The 25,204-nt window shown below is 44.7% G+C and overlaps 1 protein-coding gene across 4 annotated transcripts in view; it reads left to right on the forward strand.

The window, feature by feature from the left end:
• Positions 1 to 25,204, forward strand: part of tp53inp2 (tumor protein p53 inducible nuclear protein 2) — a 43,930-nt gene extending 18,726 nt beyond the window's left edge. For 3 of the 4 annotated variants that reach the window (XM_070896298.1, XM_070896300.1, XM_070896299.1), the window contains exons 2-4: positions 3,047 to 3,331; positions 17,812 to 18,163; positions 21,088 to 25,204. In XM_070896298.1, coding sequence (XP_070752399.1) covers positions 3,214 to 3,331; positions 17,812 to 18,163; positions 21,088 to 21,337 — 720 coding nt within the window. In that variant the 5' untranslated portion in view covers positions 3,047 to 3,213 and the 3' untranslated portion in view covers positions 21,338 to 25,204. The remainder of the gene's footprint in view (positions 1 to 3,046; positions 3,332 to 17,811; positions 18,164 to 21,087) is intronic. The other variant, XM_070896301.1, reaches the window with a different exon arrangement.

The raw sequence follows: 25,204 nt of genomic DNA on the forward strand, positions 1-25,204 counted from the left end.
CTTAATCCAGGCCGTTGGAGTAACATAACCACTACACCACCGTGCCAGGTGTGGCATATTGAATGTAGTAGGTAGCAGGTGTTACCTCTAGATATTACCAATGTCACAAAAACAACTAATCATGACACTAATAAGTAGACATGACAGAGTGTCAAGAAACTGCATACACTATAGATTCATATTCCATAAATCATGAGCAACAGTCTTACAGGTGCTCTTCACCTGTGAATATGAAGACACTTTACCTTTCTATAACCTCCACACTATAGTGGTGAAATGATGCCTTTTTAATTTTCTGCCTGATTGGTGGCTGGGTGGGTGACCTCCATAAATGCCACTCCAAACTGGCACACAGGCATTCATTGCTTTCAGCTGTTGGAGTTCAGCCTCTCTAACCCCAGCCACATGTTGTTGGGCAAAGAGAAAATCGATGCGGTCATTCACTGCAGTTTCAAGTACTACTTTGATAAAATGCCACAGTGTTTATCCTTCACTAAAGTGGAATCAATTATACACAGCTAAGCTTGCACTTCTAGCAGTAGACCCCTCCCCCTCAATGAGACATTTCTGGTTCTGCAACAGAAATCGAGAGTTAGGACACTTTTCAGGGTAATAAATATCAGCGGGTGAGGAGAGGAATAAAATTGCATGCACAGTAACTCTGAGAACATTTACCTTCTGGAAGCTTGCAGTTACGACAGAATGCATTGAACTCCTGTACTGTGGCACTTATTTTCTGATGGACATTAGTGACCAAATGCTGTCTATTGGCTTGAGGTCTGTTCTTGCTGCTGGAACCTCGTGATCGGTCACGATTAACATGACCCAGACTGACATTAGACTGTGAACACATTAAAAGAAAAAGCCCCATTTCTAACTAGAACTTGCATTTTAACCTATTGAGTACTGAAACTTTACATTTTTTTTTTAAATTTTTTTTTAAAAGAAAAAGATTGTGAGAGGGATTGACAGGGTAGATGCTGAGAGGTTGCGTTCACCTGGCTGGAGAGTCTGGAACTAGGGGGTCAGGATAAGGAGTCGACCATTTAAGACTGAGATGCGGAGGAATTTCTTCACTCTGACGGTTGTGAATCTTTGGAATTCTCTACCCCAAAGGGCTGTAGATGCTGAATCATTGAGTGTATTTAAGGCTGAGAGAGATATTTTTGGACTCTAGGGGAATCAAGGGATATGGGGATCGGGTGGGAAAGTGGAGTTGAGGTGGAAGATCAGCCATGATCTTATTAAATGGCGGAGCAGTTTCGAGGGGCCGTATGGCCCAGTCCTGCTCCTAATTCTTATTATAAAATCCCCTAAGTACTATTTCCCCTCCTCCTGTCCAAAAGGTTTCGATTTTCTTTTGTTTTATTAGGGTACGGAACCTTAGTCACTGGCGACTCTCTGGTACCTTATCTATTTGGCCATTTTTCATAGTGGGTGTTGGCAGGTTATTTAAAAACGGGGACTCACAATGTCAGAGTTGCCAATCCTCCAGGATAGTCCTTGGGTCTCCAGGAATTGAAGATTAAACTCCAGGAGACTGCTGTGAGCATTCCAGGAGAAATATCACAGCAGCATTAAAAATAAAGTGTATTTTGTTTTTAATTTTCTTTCAACATTTATCCATTCTAAAAAAAATTCTAGATGGAGGGGGGAAGAAAGACTGTTTGACTGACTGTGTAAAGAATCATCCAGTTTGGTAATGAAGAGTCTGATCGCTTTCCGATTGATGTGGGAAGGCACTGTTCCGTGAGGATGGACATATCATAGAATCATAGAAAAATCACGACACAGAAGGAAGCCATTTGGCCCATCGTGTCCGTACCGGTTGAAAAAGAGTTACCCAGCCTAATCCCACCTTCCAGCACTAGGTCCGTAGCCCTGTAGATTCCAGCTTGTTAAGTGCACATCCAAGTACTTTTTAAATGTGATGACGGTTTCTGCCTCTACCACCCTTTCAGGCAGTGAGTTCCAGACTCCCACCATCCTCTGGGTGAAGAAATGTCTCCTCATCTCCCCTCTAATCCTTCGACCAACTATTTTAAATCTATCCCCCTGGTTATTGACTCCTCTGCTAAGGGAAATAGGTCCTTTCTATCCACTCTATCTGGGCCCCTCATAATTTTATACACCTCAATTAAATCTCCTCTGTTCAAAGAAAAACAACTCCAGCCTATCCAATCTTTCCTCATAGCTAAAGTTTTCTAGTCCTGCCAACATCCTTGTAAATCTCCTCTGTACCCTCTCTAGTGCAATCATATCCTTCCTGTAATGTGGTGACCAGTGCTGCACGCAGTACTCGAGCTGTGGCCCAACTAGTGCTGTATACAGTTCTCGCATAACTTCCCAGCTCTTGTATTCTATGCCTCGGCTAGTAAAGGAAAGCATTCTGCATACCTTAATTACATCATCGACCTGTCCTGCTACCTTTTTAAGGATCTGTGGACGTATACTCCAAGGTCCCTCTGTTCCTCCACACCTCTAAGTATCCTCCCATTTATTGTGTATTCCTTTGCCTTGTTGCTCCTCCCCAAACGCATTACCTCACACTTTTCCGGATTGAATTCCAGTTGCCACTTTTCTGCCCAATTGATCAGTTCATCGATATCGTTCTGCAGTTTAGAGCTTTCCTCCTCGCTGTCAACCACGCGGCCAAATTTTGTATCACCTGCAAATTTCTTTATCATGCCCCTTACAACTATTTTGTTATATCATGTCCCTTACATGTTGGGCAACCAATGGCGGGAGCGACGGGGCCTGAGGTCATGTGATTAAATCTCGGAATACAGCCAACCAGTGTTGGCAACCCTAATCAACATTGAATCTGATCGTGTCCCCAGAAGAGTATGTGATCAATTAACAGAATGAAGTGAAGTTTCTACAGTATGACGTATTTAATCCCACAGTGTACTTCCTTTATCAACTAGGTGCTGACCGCCAAGAAAACAGCTTAGCAACATATGACTAGTTATCATTCTAGGCTGCCGGGTAAGGACTGGGAGATATAATAACATTGCTGTGTGTCTTTTGTCTTGTTTTGTTCTAGGCCTTCTTTGCATGTAAACCAAGTGAAAACCTTATGTCCGCACTTTGCATTCTGCCCAGCTGAACATCGCCTGAGGGATCCTTGCTCACCAGCCTCTTGTCATCCCCTAAGAGATTGGTTGTCTGCCTGTGCGTTAAATTGCAGACCTACTTCACAGCCAGACCACCATGTTCCACCGACTCACCAGCCTTTTCTATGGGGACACTGAGGAAGTCTGCATCCAGGGTCCCGATCCCAGCTTGACTGAAAAGGAGGATGACGGCTGGTTAATTGTTGATTTTCCAGGTGAGTTTGAAACTTGGTGACTATGCTAATTGTGTCCTTGTTCGAAATCTCTATTGTAAATGAATTCTGAAGTTGCTTTGCTAACTAATAGAAAGCAAATTATGCTATTGTAAATAGAGCAGTTGTTTTTCTTATCTAGAATATAACTATAATTCCAAATCAAACTGATATTTTCATTAGAAAAGCCTGACACCAAAAACTACTTAACACTAATTGCGAAGCTTTAGATGCATCCTCAAAGTTAATTTCTTCAATCAGATCTGTGGAACCATTTGTGTAAAGCTTTGTGAATTTTCAGAGGGGTGTGATAAAATGCTATATAAATGCAATATGATTTTTTTTAAACATGCATTGAGTGATAGCCAACCTCTGGTCTTGCCCATTGGTACCCTGGTACAATGCCTTCAGGTCTACCTGTGCTTCAGTCACCACTGGGATCAAACTTAGGCATTTTCTGTCCACTTCCTGTTGTCCTGTGTTGACCCTACAAAATCCCTACATTTTGTTAAAACTGTGATCTGACGACGTTTGAACTTAATTTGTTTTTTTATGATTACCTTGTAATTACCACCTATATTTAACCAACATAAAATAGTTCCATTTAACTGGTGTAGTTGTGAAGTAGTTAGCTGCCCATTCCTGAGCCGATTGGCCATGTTGGGTTTGAGTCCTAGTTTACAAGTTTTGCACACCAATGCAACAACTGACTATTCCCAATAGTTAAGTGTAGCCCCACTGCTGGTCAAACAAACCAAACAGAGTTGTCGTGGCCTCAGTCATGGACTTGTCTGCAGCAAGAGCTGCCTCAAACTGCTCTGTGTGACATTGGGAGATTGGAACAAATCTGTATTGAGACTACAGCGTGGACCATTCTATGTTCTGTTCTGTTCTTTGACCTTTTTTCTTGTCTTCAGGACCCAAGACCAATTTGCTCACTCTTGGCACTATCAGTCTGATACTAACTTTTCAAAAGAAACAGAGTTTCCGTGTCATACAAGTTTCGCTTATCTTGCATTTCCAGCCCATTCTTGATTTTTGTAGTGAGCAGCCACATGTTGGGCTAGGAAATTTGCGTCCACAGTCTATGTCTTGGTTTTATGTGGGCAGGAAGCTCACGTGCGGGTTTCTTGTGAAACCACTCTCCGATGCCCCCTTGCTAGTAACTATCAATAGCGTGGCTCAGCATCAAGGAGACTTGGCCCGAGAGTCTCTATGTTGATAAGCTTTATGATATCGGCACTGTGACCATTAAAACCCAATTTCGTTCATCCCAATTAAAAGTCTGGCAGTTACCTGTTCTACACATATTTAAAATAGCTTGTTATAATCCTAGGTAATTTAGTTCTCTAGTAAGGAGAAAGAACAGTAAAGTTTATGTCCTGTTACAACAAGATCACATTTTGAGAACATAAGCAAGCATGGAACATGATATATGCATTCCTTGCACTAAGCATGTAATATCTGCTCCACCATGGACTCCATCCAACTCATTTCACTTCCTGAGGGATCGTTCTTCTACAAAGTTTGTCTGTACTTCTCCCAAAGGAAAATCCAAAGAAAACTCCCAAATAGTTGTATAACCAAGATCATACGTTATTCAGATTTGGTGGCCTTCCTTAGTTTCAAGATCTTGGCAATCATGTTCTGCAGAGTGTTTGACCATCTCTATCTGTACTTATTTTTATGACCCTCAATGCAGATCCCGTGGTCATCCACAAAGCAGTAGTTTGGTTATGTCGCAATCTACAGGTCACATGGTTTCAATAGTGTGTTTCTACTAACACTATGGGGTAGAAATTGGTCCTTGTGTCTGTTTTCCAGGCGGGAAATAAAAGCAAAATGATTCCAATTTTGTGGGGTCATGTCCCGCGCCCTGATGACTGCAGAATTGTGTCCGACCCCTATAGGTATCCTTGGTGGTCCCCAAGAAAAGGCATTTGGCCCCTCATTAACATATGCAAGGGGCATAACTCCTATTTTAGGACCCCTTGGCTAATTTGAGCTGTCCTGCTCAGCCTTTCTGGTCATAGGTGCTGCTGAGTAAGCAGCTGGAACTAGAGGTAAGAAAAATAATCCAGGCTCCACTGCACTCCTGAGGGCTGTTGCCAGTCTGTGATCAGCCCTCCTCCTGTTGCCCCCTCTACCGCAGTCTGTGATCAGCCCTCCGCCTGTTGCCCCCCCCCCCCACAACCCACCCCTTTCTGGAGGTATGACAGGTGCTGATCGCTCACTCAAAATATTTAAATCAGGCATGAGAACCAATTTAGGGTGAGCCTCTGGCCTCTCAGATGGAGCGCGACCACTGGTCATGTGTCTGAAAACCGGCCCTAACCAATTTCTACCCCCATGTCTGCTGGGTTACCCCCACCCCCCAGCCTCCATCGAACCTCTGCAACTCATTGGGAGAAAGGGAGAGAAATAGAAGGAATGTCAAGAAAAGAAAAGCGTCCCAAAGCGCTTTACAGCCAATGAAGTACTTTGGAGTATAGTCACTGTTGTAATGTGGGAAATGTGGCAGCCAATTTGCGCACAGCAAGCTCCCACAAACAGCAATGTGATAATGACCAGATAATTTGTTTTTGTGATTTTGATTTGAGGGATAAATATTACCCAGGACGCCAGGGATAACTCCCCTGCTCTTCTTCGAAATGCCATGGGATCTTTTACACCCACCTGAGAGCAGATGGGACCTCGGTTTACCGTCTCATCTGAAAGCCAGCACCTCCGACAGTGCAGCACTCCCTTGGCACTGCATTGGAGTGTCAGCCTAGATTTTTGTGCTCAAGTCCCTGGAGTGGGATTTGAACCCACAACCTTCTGACTCCAGTGGGGATGCTACCCACTGAGCCACAGCTGACACACAAGTGCTGTGTCATCCTGTTGGTATGTTTTCTTGCCTGATATGTAAACTTCTCAATGGGGAGAGGAGAACGTGTATAAAAGGACAAGTGTTTTTTTTTTAAAGAAAGACTCCTGGATCAAATCTCAGTTATGCGGTAGATTGTTGAGGCATGAGCATGATGTGAGCTAACGAAACATGGTCATTGAGGCGCATTACATGGTGTCAATAATGGTTTCTTTGTCAACTTTTAGGTGAAATTCAGTCAACAAATCCGATAAATTGATATTCTGTCCCACTTCATATATGTCTTGTGCCGTCAAAACGCATCATTGACAAATCTCGGAATACCAAGTCCTGACAGCTGGTATATGCACAAAGCCGGCAAACATTTGTTCTGCTTGTGAATGTGCGTATCAAAAAAAAAGTAAGGATTTGTTTGGGTAATACAGTTTAGTATGACTGGTAAGTAAAGAGAGACTCTCATTGATAAAGTGCCTTTCACGACCACCAGACGTCCCAAAGCACTTTACAGCCAATGAAGTACTTTTTGAAGTGTAGTCACTGTTGTAATGAAGTACCATATTATCCTCAAAGAAACTGCTCATTCTAAAGCGAAAAAACAGTTGGGTAAGGTGTGACCTATATGCCGGGACAACTTATATCCAAGTCCATATAGTATGTAGTATGGAGAGGCCCCTGTATCCATATTTGGCAAAGCACAAACACTGGGATGAAACAGGCTTCCCACTTTTTATCACCAGCGGCAATAGCATCACTATTTATGGTAGGATGACTATACATCCCAGTTTTCCAGGGACAGACACTGGATGAGGTACTATCCCCGGGCAAACAATGTTCCCGTTGGAGTCCCCGGTTCATGAAACTCATCGATGAATAGACTAGAGCCATATTCATAAGAATATATTCATATCATACCGTTAGACAGAACCACAGTTTCAGGTCAATGGCCTGAACAGTGTTAATGTATTATTCATAAACGGTGTCAGAACGCACTTCAAGTGTGTGACGTCATATCCGCAGTAATTCTATGCACATTTGTTTTGCATTTGTAGTCTGTGTTCTGCTGAACATTTTTGCCTCGCTACACTTGCGCAACCTACATTTTCATCCTGGCTACTTTGCTGTGCTCCCACCCTGTGTGTTCCTGGATTTGGTTGTGAAAATATGGTCACCTTAATTTATGGTATAGATTACAGAACATTTTCCCCCTCTTGTGCTGGGTGTTGAGATCAGGAATTAGCCTTGTGGGGAATTGTAAATGTGAAATGGCATCCTTGCACCAGTACACTGCCCCTTTAACGTGCCATTTCGATCATGACATTCCTGCACAGTTTTTTATTTTGTTGTGTGCTTCAGAACAAACTGTTTGGAACAATCTGCAATTGTCCCTAAGGTCATTAGTATGCAAACAATGTCACTTGTTGAGGTCATTTTTTCCAGCTGCAAGTTAGCTGGAAGGGATACAGTGTGCACAGCTACACATAATATAGAATCACACAGCATGGAAGAGGCCATTCGGCCTATCGTGCCTGTGATGGCTTTCTGCAAAACCCACCAATTAGTCCCACTCACCTCTTTTACCCAAGCCTTTCAAATGTATCCTTTTTAAGTATATATCCAATATAAACTGACCGTGATGAGCTTTATCTCATATTGTCAAGTAAAAGGCTAGTTTGGATCTCCTGGCCATTCTTCAGATGAGACATTAAACTGAGATATAAACATCTGCCTCTTCTGGATATTGAAGATCCCAAGTATGTATTTGAAGAGTGTAATGTATTTGCTTCATGGGTTCTTTGCTTAAGAATTCATAGCAACATATTGCTATTAAGAACTAGTTGGTTTATTAACCAAGGTTTAACAATCACACTACACATTACCAGTTCATCCACTAGGCTCATAACTGCATACCTCATCGTATATGACCTAGACCCAACTGACTGGGGTTTTATTGAATCTTGTGAACATCACATGACTGGCTAAGCCACTCACAATGCAAAAGCTCTACAAACCTGTGAGCATACTCACAGGTGCAGCCGGGAATTCTCCTGGTGTTGTGGCCAGCTTTCCTGTCTCCCCTCAACCAAAGCTGACTAACTCATCATTGTTCTTTGTGGGATCTTATTGCGTGCAAAGATGGCTGCCGAATATCTCTACATGAGTTGCTGCTCTTCAAAGTAATTCATTGTACGTGAAGAGCTTTGGCATGTTTTGAAGAGGTCTAATAAGGTGTTATAGGGTAAATTCTTTTCTTGGGCATAGCCAGCAGGGAGCTTCGAGTATCGGGAGTCTCCATAAGCGAGGATCTCAGCATATTGAGTTAGCCGACTGCCCTTTGGGGCCTGGGTTCAATATGCAACCCAGTTTCATTGGTCGCAAAAGCATTTGGGGAAATCGGCAGGGGACTGGGAAGAGAGCCGGTGCAGGTGTGATGGGCCGAGTGGCCTCCTACTGAGCTATGACATTCTATGATTTTTGAGAGGTCGTGGGAATCTTGAGAATTTAAAAAAAAAAAATGAAGGTAGGAGAGTGGGAGGGGATTTTTGGCTCGGCAAGGAATGTTTGTGTAGACCATTTGCAAGTCAGTTATACCACAAACAGTTCTCTCAATCGCTGTGCTTCAGAGGAGCACCCCTTAATGCATCAGTGGCATTTCCAGCATCTCTTTCCCCCATCTCTGACCCATGCCCATTGGGATCTGGCTTGAATCTGCCTAATGTCATCTGCCTAAACTTCTCTGCTCTTGTGAAGGGTGAGTTTCTCAAGTCTCTTGTCTCCTAAAGCACCTGGTATGCTGGTTAATAACCTCAGTATCCTCTCCACAGCCTTGTTGTTCTTCCTAAAACTGAACACATTAGAACTGCAGCCTAACCAATACTATGTATAGGCTATGCTGCTATTTAGAAAACCCAAGTGTCAGCTGTGGCTCAGCGGGTAGCACCCTCGACCTCTGAGTCAGAAGGTTATAGGTTCAAGTCCCACTGCTGAGACCTTGGCACAAAAAATTAGGCTGGCAATCCAGTGTTGCACTGTCAGAGGTGCCATCTTTCGGATGAGACATTAAACCAAGGCCCCATCTGCTCTCTTAGGTGGATGTAAGTGATCCCATGGCACTATTTTGAAGAAGAGCTGCGAGTTATCCCTGGTGTCCTGGTCAATATTTATCCCTCAGCCAACATCACGACAGCAGATTATCTGGTCATTGTTAAGTATGGAAGAACTCCACAAGACTGAGTACTGTGAGCTAAAACTGATGTGACCTTAGTCTCTTTAATACAACTTGAGTGCCTAAGCAGCATGGCAGACAACCTTTTATATTCCCTTGCACGAGTGTGCAGGTGACCCTTGGGCCTCCAACAGTTGCGCCCTCTGGTGACAAGTCTTGCACAGTTACAATGTTTACATACATAACAATTATCACATTGCTGTTTGTGGGAGCTTGCTGTGCACAAATTGGCTACAGCATTTCCTACATTACAACAGTGACTACACTCCAAAAGCACTTCATTGGGACGTCCGGTGGTTGTGAAAGGCACAATATAAATGCAAGTCTTTATTTTTTTTTTTAAGATTGCATATGACCTTTTATTTTGGCACTTTTATCAACTTGTCTTCCCATTTTTTTTTAATTTATGTAACCAAACCATTAAGCCTGACTGCTTTTCAACCCTGAATTTGCTGCAAACTTGTACTATTGTTAATACAAGTTCCAGGCAATAATGGAGTGAGTTATGCCATGAGTTGCAGTGCTTCATAGTTTTCTGGCACATTTGTGCCGACCCGTCATTAGAATCTCCAAAACTGTTCTCACTGCCCAGCCGACGTCATTGCAGTCAATGGCGATCACCAATTTACTGGATTTACATCATTATTCGCGCAGCAGCCAGTTCAGCTGGAAAACCATGGTGAGGGTGAATTGTTAATGATGTGAGTTATGGCCAACACGTGACTCTCGGTCTGGGCGGCCAACAAAAGAATCAGTAAAGCTGTGAATCCTCACCACCTGAATCTCACTTTTGGCACTTCATTCTTGCCAGCTTTGCCATCCAGAGAGTTGTTGGTGTCTGAAGACAATTGCTTTCGGGATCCCTGCCTATTTCCAAGTGCAAGGAAGGTGAAAGCATGGTGATGGTCTCTCCACTGGGCTTTCCTCTGGTTCCTGATTACCAGGGACAACCTGGAGGAGGAGCAGAGGGAGCAAGCGCTTCGCTTGAGGCACCGTGGCGAGTGACTGGACCGATCTCGCTACTACTCTCCACAAAGTATGTACAGGGAATGGATGTCATTCGAGGTGCCGCCGGAGGAGCTCTGCATGCGCAGACTACGCTCCAGCGAGAAAGCAATTGGCCGGCTAAGTGAGGTGCTCTATGTAGACCTGACCTGATATCCACTTCTCGCAGGGCCTGGACAGTGGCCAATGAAGGTGACGACAGGCCTCGCTTTCTACAGCTCCGGTTCCTTGCAGTCAGGCACTGCAGGTCTCCGTAACAAATTGACCAAGGAGCTGCGAGGATCAGCGTTCAACGGGCGACCGGCGCCACCTCCCGCAGGGCATCCGACCTCATTAAGTATGTCCCCTGCACAGCATCGACTTCCACAGGATTGCTGACATACCCAAAGGGCTATCGGTGGCACTCACCGGCCGCTGAGGACTCCACTTGAGGAACCTGTCACTTATCAATACTTCTCATCTTCTTAGGCAGTCCCTCGGAGTTGAGGATGACTTGCTTCCACACCAATGAGTTCTCGGATGACTGAGACCAATGCGGGACCTACAGTCTCTGTCACAGGTGGGGCAGACGGTGGTTGGAGGGACGGGTGGGTGGGGTGCTTGGGTTGTCGTGTGCTCCTTCCTCTGTTTGCACTTGGCTTCCACGTGCTCCCGACGAAGAGACTCTTTTCCAGATGCTTCTCCTCCACTTTGAACGGTCTTGGGCCACAGAGGACTTATCAATAGGAAGGGCCATCACTAACTAAGTGAGCTAATTGCCTGCAATGCCCAACGGAGGATTCTGCATGTCATCATCATAGGCAGTCCCTCGAACAAGGATGACTTGCTTTCACACCAAAAGGGATGAGTTCATAGCTGTTTCAATGAAGGACCCGATATTCCAGTCCTGAACTCCAGGGGTGGAAGATACCCGTGCGTGGATTTTTTTTAACGTGTGGTGACCGTTGCACACCAGCCACCACACGGGAGTTAGGCCTTTATCCAGTGGCAAGGGTTAACCAGGACGACTGGAGACCTGCTCTGCTGCACGGACCTTGTGCGTAAACACACAAACACACGGCATCAAACTCTTTTTCCAGCCTTTAACTGTAATTAACTTTTTTTTTTAAACTTTATTTGATTTGGGTTGATTTCAGATGTTGCAGCTCACTTACTTCCCAGTGCCGCCACCCCTCCCTTTGCCTCACGGCACCTGTTCCCAGCTACTTATAGCGCCGTGTGGTTTGCCTGCGGGGTTGGCCATTGGTCGCACCATCTCATCATCACAGGCGGTTCCTCGAATGAGGATGACTTGCTTCCACATGAGTTCACAGATGTTTCAATGAAGGACTCCAGTTGGGGGAGTGGAAGATGCCTGTGCGTGGATTTTAACATGTGGTGGCCATTGCACAACAGGCACCACATGGGCTTGCCAGAGCTAGGCCTTTATCCAGTGGCAAGGATTAACCAGGACGACTGGAGACCAGCTCTGCTGCACAGACCTAGTGTGCACACATATCGCAGTGTGGGCTGGTCCGTGCTGCCCCTGGGCCCTCGGCTCTTCTGGTGCCCCGTACCTTCATTCGCCGTGCCTCCGCCCACGGTGTTCCAGGGCCCGGCGCTCCAGCTCTATTTATAGCCCCGACCTACGGTGATGTTCTCACACGTCGGGGCGATAAAGATCATGCGAGATATGAAGTACGGATGTTGGAGAATTATTTTTAACTGCAAGTATTGCTAGCATCATATAGCTCCAGGTCACATCTGTCACCATCATTATTTTTAAATGAAAATTAGGTATTTACCACAGAAATTGCAGCACTGATGCGCCATTGACCTCGCCACACTGTAGATGGGTCAATGTTCCAGGAGGAAGTGGAAGTGCATCAGCTATTCCTGAATCTGATGGCTAGCGTTTCTTGAGTTTTGTAGGTTGTCATGTAGATTACAACAAGGGTTGCCAACCCTCCAGGATTGCCCTGGAGTCTCCAGGAATTAACAATTAATCTGCAGGACACTGCTGCGAGCAATGCTTGGGAGAGAAATCATTGGGTTATTAAAAATAATTGTGTTTTTGTCATTTTCTTTGAACACTTTTATTTATTAGTTATACAGTAAAATATTGGAGATTTTAAGAAAAGGCTCTTTTTTTTACTGGGTGAGGCAGTTGAAGGCAGGAGTGATGCAATGAAACCTCCAGGAATACATCCAACTAGAGTTGGCAAGTCAACCTTAACCACAACAAAAGTACTTCCTGATGAATTTTGCTCCTTTTGGTTTGCAGTTTATTATTTCTTGCTGCAAGTGGTTACGTCCAGGGTCAGAATGACTTGTTGCTTAGAACTCCGCCAGCGATTTCCTCGAGGATTCTCCCGTTTGGCCACTGTGACTTTGACTTTGGCACAAGATGATTGGAAACCCCGGTTAGGCATATACACGGAGGTTTTCTGCCAAAGTTACGTTAGCCAAGCAGGAAAAGAACAGTGTCAGCCAGTGGGTAGGTAGCACACTCGCCTCCGAGTCAGAAGGTCGTGGGTTCAAGTCCCACTCCAGAGACTTGAACACATAAATAACTCCAGTGCAGTGCTGAGGGAATGCTGCACTGTCGGAGGTGCCGTCTTTTGGATGAGACGTTAAACCGAGGCCCCGTCTGCGCTCAGGTGGACGGAGAAGATCCCACGGCACTATTTCGAAGAAGAGCACTGGGTTATCCCCGGTGTCCTGGCTAACATCATTAGAAACAGATTATCTGGTTATTGTCACATTGCTGTTTGTGGGAGCTTGCTGTGCGCAAATTGGCTGCTGTGTTTCCCACATTACAACAGTGACTACACTTCAAACGTACTTCATTGGCTATAAAGAGCGCTGGGGCACGCCCTGTGGTCGTGAAAGGTGCTATATAAATGCAAGTCTTTCTTAACACCACCCCTGCCCCCCCACACAACCCAGCATCTGATTTCTTTTTTTGAACTGTAGTATTTCTTGGATGCGATGGAGGAATGCCTGTCTGGCTTCTCTGCCTTTTCTTCTCTCAGCCCCTGCTTTCTTTTCTCACTCTTTCGCTCCTCAATCTTCTTTCCTTGTCCTCCACCCTCATCCCCTGACGTACACCCCACCACCCCCCTGCCCAATCTAATTCCCTGTGGAAATCCATGGCATTGAGATTTCTGCAAAAGCAATCTGATTCTTCTTTACTAATATTGGTGCTCAAAAGCATGCAGCACTTTTTGGGCTACCTAGATGAACCGGGTTGGTCTGCCTGCTCGCTAGATACTGAGCTGGACAGCTCTGCCCTGCCCTCAAGGAAGCAGAGAGTTAAAGACAGCTGCATAGTAAAGACTCTTAATAAAGTCAGTTTGTGTTATGTTGTTTTTAGAACCTTAAAATGGTACGTTTTTCTCTTTTTCCGTGTCAGCCGTGGCTGAGTCTGAAAGTTGTGGATTCAAGTCCCACTCCAAAGAGCACAAAAATCTAGGCTGACATTCCAGTAATGAGGGAGTGCTGCACTGTCCGAGGTGCCAACTTTCAGATGAGACGTTAAGCCAAGGCCCTTCTGCTCTCTCAAGTGTACATAAAAGATCCCGTGGCACTATTTCGAAGAAGAGCAGGGGAGTCGTCCCCGGTGTCCTGAGCCAATATTTATCCCTCAATCAACATCACTAAAACCAGATTATCTGGTCATTATCACATTGCTGTTTGTGGGAGTTTGCTGTGTGCAAATTGACTGCTGCTTTTCCTACATTACAACAGTGACTACTCTTCAAAAAGTACTTCATTGGCTGTAAAGTGTTTTGGGATGTCCAGTGGTCGTAAAAGGCACTATAGAAAGAAAGACTTGCATTTATTTCTCTTGTATTCTAGTATTGCGATTTAAGCATTCCACTGCCACCATACTGTTTCTATTCAGGTCTGAGGTCACTTGCACGATTTGTAAACTTCGCTCCCCAGTGGCTGAAGCACACTAGCACTGAAAAAATGCACTCTGACCGGCATTAATAATGAATATAAATGCAATGTGATATGCATTATTAAGAGGGGTTGACTGAACAATTTGATCTGTCTTCCTCGTGTTTAAAAACCGCTGCATTTTTGTACGTGAGATACGCCGTCACTGTCACCAGAACTCCTCAGTTTGATTACTTCTGACCATCTGATGATCTGTATATAATTCTGGCCTGTTCTGCTATCTTGGTGTGGGATGTCAACTCACACTGGGTGGTTTTTGTACCATTTTTGGATCCCAGTGTCATGCTCAAGCACTTTCAGGATACGTATGGCAGAGTTAGATACAGGGTTGGCCTCCCTCCTAGTTTGCCGTGACTTTAAGTCTAAGCCCTGAAGGCGAACAGTACCAGTTTCCATATGTACTGATGTGGGCCCCAACAGTGGAAAGTACAGGCCAGGGAAATGGCCTGTATCCCCAAATATTTTAAAAGTTTTTTTTAGGGGCCCCCTTGCTGAGGCAGCTGTGGAATGCTGGGTCATGGGGGGAGGGCAAGGGCCTACTCAACCTCTTCCTCACCCCCCCCCCCTTTCTCTCACGCTCTCCCATCTGTGTCTCTCTCTTCTCCCACCACCAATCTCTCGATCACAACTCTGAAAAATTGGGTGTAGTGTATTTACAGATCAATGCAAGTATAGTTTTTCCTCTTAAAACTATGGTTTGTCTCTGATCAGAGGAAGTTGGCGAGATCTTTGGAGGTGTAGGAACCAACAAAAAGTAGAGCCAACTGCAACAAACACAGTATTTCCAAGAAATCTGTGTGTTCATATTATAAATAAAATATTTGACCTCCATCTGACATTCACTTGTGGTTTAACTGATTTAAGAAGATGGCGTGTCCTTCTTTTCTCATGCCCAGTGGTACCTCAGTCATATCTGCTGTGGGTAGTAGCAGGATTAAAAGAACTGATTATATTATATGAAGAGGAATATGAGTCCAGGAGAAATGGCACCAGAGTTTTATCTTGGACATTTTGCATCTCCCCATGGAAATTATTAGTATAAATTATTTTATTTCTCTCTTTCTTTTTCTCTCGTCACTTTCTTTTTTCATTTTCCCCTTTTTGCTTTCACTCTCCTCCTCTCCTCTCCTCTCCTCCTCTCCTCTCCTCTCCTCTCCTCTCCTCTCCTCTCCTCTCCTCTCCTCTCCTCTCCTCTCCTCTCCTCTCCTCTCCTCTCCTCTCCTCTCTTCTCTCCTTCCTTCTCTCCTTCTCTCTCCTCTCCTCTCCTCTCCTCTCCTCTCCTTCTCTCTCCTCTCCTCTCCTCTCCTCTCCTTCTCTCTCCTCTCCTCTCCTCTCCTCTCCTTCTCTCTCCTCTCCTCTCCTCTCTTCTCTCCTTCTCTCCTCTCCTCTCCTCTCCTCTCTTCTCTCCTTCTCTCTCCTCTCCTCTCCTCTCCTCTTCTCTCCTCTCCTCTCTCCTTCTCTCTCCTCTCTCTCTCTTTCTCTCTCCTCGCTCTCCTCTCTCGCTCTTTCTAGACTCAATGGCCTTAACTTGTTCTCTGCTTTTTTTTTTTTAAATTAACGTACAAGGTCTGCATGAACTGTAGTTGTTTACAATACATCAGTCAAGTTCTGTATTGTGTTCAAAGTCCAGGACAAATTTAGATTTATGATCAGATTTGGTGAGCGGGAGTTACACTATCAACAGGGATGCAGAATGCTGTAGCGATCTCATTTTAACATTAATTTCCTCCATTATGGGCTTGCTGACTCCTCCCACTTGGCTCTCCCCATGGCACCAGCACGTGCAGCTCAAAAACTGGGAAGAAAAATAACGCTGGGGTAAATCATCATAGGGTTGGTGTGGTTGCTCCACACATACACGCTGTGCCAAGGAATGAGGTTCCTGGTTTACTGCTATATTTCTCCACCAGTTCCCAAACCTGCGACGCTCACCACCTAGAACGAGCAGGGCAGCAGGCGTTGGGAACACCACCACCTCTAAGTCACACACCATCCTGACTTGAGGCATATATTGGCTGTTCCTTCATCGCTACTGGGTCAAAATCCTGGAACTCCCTCCCTAACAGCACTGTGAGTACCTTCACCACGCGAACTGCAGTCAATCAAGAAGGCGGCTCACCACCACCTTCTCCAGGACAATTTGGGATGGGCTATAAATGCTGGCCTTGCCGGTGATCCCCATATTCCAAGAATGACTACGTATTGTTTATGCCTTTGTGGCAGGAACCAGGTGAAGCACAGGTGCATATGTTTCCTCACCTTGGTTTGAAAACATTGTTTAATATAGATTTTTTTCTAAGTGGTACATACACCCTGGAATAATAATAATGTGAATGCCAACAGATGGCGCACCATCATATTAGTGTATGTTGTGGGAAAATTAATTCTCTCCAAAGCATCAGTCTTCAACCAAGGGCAGGGAGTGCCTCTGGAATGACGATTTATATCTGAAGTAAGATGAGATGGCCACTCAGTGTAGTATTGTTATGTAGGAATGAGTAAGCAAAATTGACATGAATTTTTCCATTTACAGCTTGGTCTGAATTTCCTCAACAGAGGTAATTGTGGGGAGTCACCCCCAATTTTTCTCTGTAATTAACGACTCGATAACAATCGTGGGAGCGTGTGGCTTTGAAGTGTGCAGTTTTTGGAGAATGCGGTTCATTAATGATGGAGAAACAGTTGAGGGGAACATTACTCACCACCTTTTGATTAGGACTTTTGCAACTTTTTTGAAAAAAAAAGTTTGCAATTGGACCAAATAGTTAATACATTTAAAGCACAATAGCTTTACTGCACCCCTGTAAAGGAGAGTTAATATTTTTGCTTTGTTCCAATGGCGCTTGTACGTTCTTTAGTAAGTGAGATTTACTAGAATTGGGGGGAAGGTGGGGGATATAGTACATTTTCCCAGGTAATCCATACACATCCAGGTTGGTTTTTTGTTGTGTTTGTCCCTATTCTCTGCTTAATTCGGCTTTTCTGACTAACAAGTAGGATCTCAACATCATCTCTTCATTTTAACCCCAACCCCTCCCCTCATTTTCCCCCTCCCAAAAAAAGAAGCTTGCTTTGCACCAAGAAATGAGGGTTGTGCCTTCTCACCTTGCTACAAATGGAAAATTGCTCCGAGAGGAAATTGCTTTTTAGCAGCTTGCTCTTGAGGATCAACCTGTAAATCTTTGAAAATGCTGGACTAGGCCTGTCATTCTGAGAAAATGGCTAATCAGTCTCTTTTTTTTTTGTGTTTTTTTTTGTTCCCCCCCCCCCCCCTCTTTTCCCTTGCACCCCTTTCAACCCGATTCTTTTCTTTTGATTTGATTATCTGTTAATTCTCACACACAAACTGTTATGACCACTGTTGGTGTCACTGGATGGTCGCATGTACCCCCCCCCCCCCCACCCACCATCTCCCTTCACCCACACACACCTCAAATTTAGATGATTGCACTACCCCCTCAAGCGAAGAAGTGGAGGTGAAGGCAAGTGCTGCTGTGTCCAGCCTTTGCCTTTCCGATGACTCCCCTCCATCACCAGCCTCTTCTTCCCTTGAGTCTCTCTGTCACTGTGGAAACAGCTCCAGTCCTCCACAGTCTTTACCCTGCACTTTGGAAGAGAGTTGGTTTGTCACCCCTCCCCCCTGTTTTACTGCAGAAGGCCAGGATGAAGTCCAAGTGGAGAGCAGCCCCCTGGAGAACCTGCTCATTGAGCACCCGAGCATGTCTGTCTATGATGCCAGCAATACCAACATCATCACACTGGAGGAGGATGCCAGCGAGATCATCAATGATGGGTAAGATTTGTGTGTGGGGGGAGAGCTGGATGTGATTGGTGGGGGCGTGGGGAGAACTTCTCTCTCCATCTCCTTCTCCCCTCTGTATAAAATAACCGAATTACCCCTTTCAACAGCAACAAAACCTATATTTATATAGCGCCTTTAACGTAGCAAAACGTCCCAAGGTGCTTCACATCAGTGTTGCCAGACAAAAATTTGACACTGAGCCACATCGAGACATTAGGGCAGGTGAGGTAGGTTCTAAGGAGTGTCTTAAAGGAGGAGTGAGAGGCGGAGAGGTTTAGGCAGGGTATTCCAGAACGCACAACCACCAAGGGTTGAACGATTAAAATCAGGGATGCTCGAGGGAAGAATTTGAGGAGCACAGATGCCCTGGGGGGTGAGGTTGTGAGGCTGGTGGAGATTAGAGATGAGGAGGGGTGAGGCCATGGAGGGATTTGAAAACCAGGACGAGAATTTTAAAATCGAAGCGTCACTTAACCAGGAGCCAATGTTTAAATGTAAAGAACTATAGAGTATCTTAGTGAGGATCCGATTGGCATCAAATTTATCAGTAAGTTTACCCAATTAACTTGCGGTTCTTTTCAGAATTCTACCTACATTTGTTTTTTATTTTGTTGGATTTGACGATAAAGGAAAACGGTAGAAAATGCAGCTTTCTAAATCTTTTTTGCATAAATACTTGAGGGGATTTAAAAAAAATCCTTGAATAAATAAAGCACGCCAGCTATAAAATTCTGATCTTTCAGTGAATAAGTGGTGTGGATAACCTTCATGACTTTAGTTACGCCTTCTGTGGTTCTGTTTGAGGTCCATTATTTATTAGCTGTGCTGTGTTTGAAGAATTAAGGACCGTGCAGACTCCACCTGTTCTCTTGGTCCTCTCATCTGCTTGCCTATTTGTTTCTCTTAGCCTGTTCATTGTTGCTACTTGACCAATATTTCCCTCATTGTTCCATGCTACACAGTATTTACAGTACAGAAACAGACTATTTGGCCCATCAGGTCCATGCCAGTGTTTATGCTCCCACACAAGCCTCCTCCCACCCTTCATCTAAACTTATCCTTTCTCCCTCGTCTGCTAATTTAGCTCCCCTTAAATCCATCAATGCTACTCGTCCCATCTACTCCTTATGGTAGCGAGTTCCACATTCTCACCACTCTCTCTCAGTAAAGAAGTTTCTCCTGAATTCCCTACTGGATTTATTAGTGACTATCTTATATTTATGGCCCCTAGTTCTGGTCTTGCCTGCAAATGAAAACATCTTCTCTAAGTCTACCCTATCAAATCCTTTCATAATCTTAAAGACTCCTCAGTCTTCTCTCTTAGCTCCAGTCTGTTGAGTCTAACCTGATAGGTATAACCTCTCGGTTCTGGTATCATTCTAGTAAATCTTTTTTGCACCTTCTCCAGTGCCTCTATATTCTTTTTATAATTTAACCAGAACTGTTCATAGTACTCCCAAGTGTGGTCTAACCAAGTTTAACATAACTTCTCTGCTTTTCAATTCTATCCCTCTAGAAATGAACCCCTGTTTTCAGTCCTTTTTTTAGCTTTGCTTTTGACCAATGGTTTCAAAGAACATTACATTGGAGCTGTTGACATGACAAGGATGTTGATTGGTTTTCACATGTAAGATAGAATTAACGGCACATAAATGAGCCATTCTGATCTATGATGCTGTGTATGCTGCACACACTTCTCCTCCCACTCCACTTCCTCTAACCCTAACCTTACTAGGTCGTCGGCCATCTTCCACAAGGGACCCTCTTTCAAGTGTAAACCTGGTCGTTGAGTGTCTGCCGATAGAGTTGAGACATGTTGGATTGTCGAGAGAGAGAGCATCCTTGTTCCGATGCAGCTCCTCATTTCATGGTTTATTTTCTTTCAATCAGAACGATGTTTTATTTCAAATGTTGAATTGTGCATTTTTTTTAAACCTTTACTATTAAGGATCTTGTATGACCCAGTGTATGTAAAGCTCCATGATTAGAATATACAGTGCAGCCAATAAGACTTTACATATTGGAAAAAGAATCATAGAATGGTTACAACACAGGAGGCCATTCGGCCTGTCGAACCCGTGCCGGCTCTCCAAGAGCACTTCAGTTAGTCCCACTCCCCCGTCCTTTCCCTGCAGCCCTATAATTTTTTTTCCTTCAGATACTTATCCAATTCCCCTTTGAAAGCGGTGCATTCCAGATCCTAACCACTCGCTGCGTAAAAAAAAGTTTTTCCTCATGTCGCCTTTGGTTCTTCTACCAATCACCTTAAATCTGTGTCCTCTGGTTCTCAATCCTTCCGCCAATGGGAACAGTTTCTCTCTATCTACTCTGTCTAGACCCCTCATGATTTTGATCACGTCTATCAAATCTCCTCTCAACCTTCTCTGCTCCAAGGAGAACAACCTCCAGTCTATCCACGTAACTGAAGTCCCTCATCCCTGGAACCATTCTCGTAAATCTTTTCTGCACCCGCTCTAAGGCCTTCACATCCTTCCTAAAGTGCGGTGCCCAGAATTGGAATCAGTACTCCAGTTGAGGCCGAACCAGTGTTTTACAAAAGTGACTGATTTGAGCAGTATTAATGTAACTGCATACTTTTTATTGTTGCGTTTTATATTACTGCCTTTACCCACCACCTTTTCTCACCATCTCTAAAGTAGGTGGTAACTGAACCTTTTGGTTTAGTTCCAAGGGCACTGACTGTTCTGAGTGTCCGCTGACTATTTTCACTGTGCAGGGCATCCTATTCAAGCTCAATTGACCAAGTATGCACTTCCTAGAATAGCTTGTGGAGAGAAACGTGGGTGCAGGTTTAATAGGCTGAAGGGCCTGTTTCTAAGCTGCAATGTTCTATGGTTCTGGAGAACATTTATAAAATATATATATATATATATTTCATCATTCTTTATTCGTAGAAATACAACTCGGACCAGGGTGGGACGATGGGCTGTTCCAACGCCTGCGGCAGTTTTAGGCCGAGCTGGTACCTTGGAGAAGGCGAGTCAGGTCCGCCGGATCCAGCGAGCCAAACAACGCGTGGAGCAACGCCAGCTTAGCCGCAACCGCATTCAGAGGCAGAACCTTGCGAGGGAGTGTCGCTTCCACCGGACCAAGCACCATGGCAGCTTTGTGTACCAACCATGCCGCCGCCAGTACAACTACTAAAGTAATTCAGGAATGCAACGGAGTTGGGGTCAGTTAGACGGCATTAACAATAAGTTCGGACGAACCGTGCGTCTCGCCGTACAGTTTTTTTTTGTTAGCTGGCCTTCTTGGTTCTTAGCGTAGCTTTTTAAAATAAAAGTTGTTCCATGCTCCGACCAGGACACATCATTTGGGACCTTCCCTTCCTTTTTTTTGTGTCTTTCTGCTTAACTCACTTTAAAAAAAAAAGCAATGTTTCAATGAACTAGGTCCTTTTTTTTGCTTTCCTTCCTATTTAAGCCTCAGTTACACACGCGGTCGGTGGACTATTGCGGCACAGTGCTTGCTTTATTGGTGTATTGCACATTGACAATTTGAAATGCTCATGTTCCAGTGGGTGGGGGAGGTGAAGGAAGACAAGCTCAGCCGTTACAGCTCCCAACAGCCAGAAATGTGGGCCTGGCAAGTGTTTGTTTTCACACCACATTTGGACTGGTCACAACCAAGTGTGAGCCAACCATTTTCAGTTCAAACCAGTGTCACAAACGTCACATGGGGAGAATGCTTCAGGATTAAACGGATTTTGCTGTCCTTGCCCAAGAATTTTACCCAGTTTGTAAAGAATCGTTTGGTCAGTTCGTTGGGTCCTTGGGAGTACTTTTGTACACCCGCTAAATCCCTGGTCCTTCTGACCTATGGCTGTAATATCCCAGACCAGTGTTTTCCCGCCGAGTGCAGGTAAGTCTACTTTTTAATCTGGTGTCGAGTATCCTCATTGGCTTTGCTGCTAAACCCTCCCGCCTTGTCGCTGAACTGACCCCCAATCACCAACTACTCCTGCTGGCAGTTACCCCCACCCCCGCTAGCCTTGCTCTTCGTCTTGTTGCCGTCAGTGGTGCTGAGTCAATCTGATGGGATGCAATCTTTCTGGGCTTGGGTTAGAGTTGGGGTTTGACTTGAGAGGTAAGCTTGGAGTAAAGGTGTGAGACTTTTTATATTTCAGGGGTGCAACCTTTTCACTTCAAAGGAGGTGAGTCTGGATTAGACGAGTGCACCAGAGTGAGAGATGTGTTATGAATGCCAATTTATTTTGTGCAAAGTGTATTTGCTTCCCTCCCAGCCTTGCTGCCGCTTTGTCTCGCTGCTTGGTGTCAAAGGTTGCAGAGTGGGGTCAGAAACTTTGGGTTAGGTCACGGACTGCAGCGGTTCAAGAAGGCGGCTCCCCACCAGCATGTCCAGGGTAATTGGGGATGGGCAATAAATGCTGGCCTTACCAGGGATGCCCACATCCCAGGAATGAATATAAAAAAAGGTATATGAATAAATAAAAGGGGGCGGTAATAATTCCCCTTAATGTTTATTACATCTGCAGAAATTTGAGAGGTGTATATTCACCCTGTTAGAAACATAGAAAATAGGTGCAGGAGTAGGCCATTCGGCCCTTCGAGCCTGCACCACCATTCAATAAGATCGTAGCTGATCATTCACCTCAGTACCCCTTTCCTGCTTTCTCTCCATGCCCCTTTAGCCGTAAGAGCCATATCTAACTCCCTCTTCAATATATCCAATGAACTGGCATCAACAACTCTCTGCGGTAGAGAATTCCACAGGTTAACAATTCTGAGTGAAGAAGTTTCTCTTCACCTCAGTGATAAATGGCTTACCCCTTATCTTTAGACTGTGACCCCTAGTTCTGGACTTCCCCAACATCGGGAACATTCTTCTTGCATCTAACCTGTCCAATCCCGTCAGAATTTTATGTTTCTATGAGATCCCCTCTCATTCTTCTAAACTCCAGTGAATACAGGCCCAGTCGATCCAGTCTCTCCTCATATGTCAGTCCTGCCATCCTGGGAATCAGTCTGGTGAACCTTTGCTGCACTCCCTCAATAGCAAGAACATCCTTCCTCAGATTAAGAGACCAAAACCAAACACAAAATTCCAGGTGAGGCCTCACCAAGGCCCTGTACAACTGCAGTAAGACCTCCCTGCCCCTATACTCAAATTCCCTAGCTATGAAGGCCAACATGCCATTTGCCGCCTTCACCGCCTGCTGTACCTGCATGCCAACTTTCAATGACTGATGTACCATTACACCCAGGTCTCGTTGTAGCTCACCTTTTCCTAATCTGCCGCCATTCAGATAATAATCTGCCTTCATGTTTTTGCCACCAAAGTGGATAACCTCACATTTATCCACATTATACTGCATCTGCCAAGCATTTGCCCACTCGCCTAACCTGTCCAAGTCACCCTGCAGCCTCTTAGCATCCTTCTCACAGCTCACACCGCCACCCAGCTTAGTGTCATCTGCAAACTTGGAGATATTACTCTCAATTCCTTCATCTAAATGATTGATGTATATTGTAAATAGCTGGGGTCCCAGCACTGAGCTCTGCGACACTCCACTAGTCACTGCCTGCCATTCTGAAAAGGACCCGTTTATCCCGACTCTCTGCTTCCTGTCTGCCAACCAGTTCTCTATCCACGTCAATACGTTACCCCCAATACCATGTGCTTTAATTTTGCACATCAATCTCTTGTGTGGGACCTTGTCAAAAGCCTTTTGAAAGTTCAAATACACCACACCCACTGTTTCTCCCTTGTCCACTCTACTAGTTACATCCTCAAAATTCTAGAGGATTTGTGAGCCAATGTAGCCGAATTTTTAACCTATTAAAAGTCATTCTTCAATGAAGAAAAAAGGCTAAAATGACTATCCCCTTTTCCTGTTTTAAAAAAAAAAACAGATTTGAATAAGCCAACTAATTTCTGACGTCATTTCTGGTAGTGCATCCAGTAATCCAGAGAAAGAGTTCAAATCCCAACTATGGCAATTTGAGAAGTTGAATTCAGTTTTTGTTTTAAATTTGGGAAAAAAAAACAGCTGGTACCTGCACAAATGCCCGCGAAGCTGTGGGATTGTCGTAAAAACCCAAACTGATTCGCTAATGTCCTTTTAGGGAAGGAAACTTGCCGACCTCCCCAATGTTCCCTCTAACCGCACGGCCCCTTTAACCGCATTGTATTGAAAAGCCGACTGCGCGGGATCCCTGCGGCCCTGCGCGTTGGTCCTTACCTGGTCCGGCCTGTATGTGAATGTGGGACTCTATGCCCTCTGAACCACTCAGTTACATCAAAACTTCTAGCGCTTCATGAAGAAGGCCCACCACCAGCTTCTCAGGCCGGCGAGGAATGGGCAATAGATGTGGCCTTGTCAGTTACGCCCACGTTTCAAGAAAGTGTTTTTTAAAAAAAAATGTTTATATTGGAAAGTGACTAACTACTATTATGATACTTGAGGTTGCACTTCAAGCAGTCGGTTTGTCAAGTAGGACGAGTTTGTCACTGACTTCCTTCCTAGGCATCCACTTTTGAATTGTTTCCCAATTTGGATGGGTGGGTGGGGTCTTTAAAGGACTTGAGTGGACATTTCTTGCCCTCTAATCCTTGTAGTTGAGTGCATTTAACCTCCCATCCCCTCTCCGGCTGTAAAAGTTGCTTGCCTAAAAATTGTGCTGAAATGACCTTGATCCAGAAATCAGTTAATGTCAAAAACAAAATACTGCGGTGCTGGAATTCTGAAATAAAAACAGAATGGTTAGAAATGCTCAGCAGGTCAAGCAGCATCTGTGGAGAGGGAAAAACAATTAACGCTTCAGGTGGATGACTTCTGTTTCTCTCTCTCTCTGAGCTGCTGAGTATTTCCAGCATTTTCTGTGTTTATTAGTTAATGTCACTCTTGCTCAGAAGCATAAGCAGTTGACCTTTTCTCATGTTTTATACTCCTTTTCACCCCACAATCTGCTGAAGAAGAACTTGACCTACACATGGAAACTCAGCTTAATAGTACAGTTGCGACTGGGAATTCTCCCATGGGGGGGGGGG

The sequence above is a fragment of the Pristiophorus japonicus genome, chromosome 12, assembly GCF_044704955.1.
Source record: "Pristiophorus japonicus isolate sPriJap1 chromosome 12, sPriJap1.hap1, whole genome shotgun sequence".
NCBI classification, from domain to species: Eukaryota; Metazoa; Chordata; class Chondrichthyes; family Pristiophoridae; genus Pristiophorus; species Pristiophorus japonicus.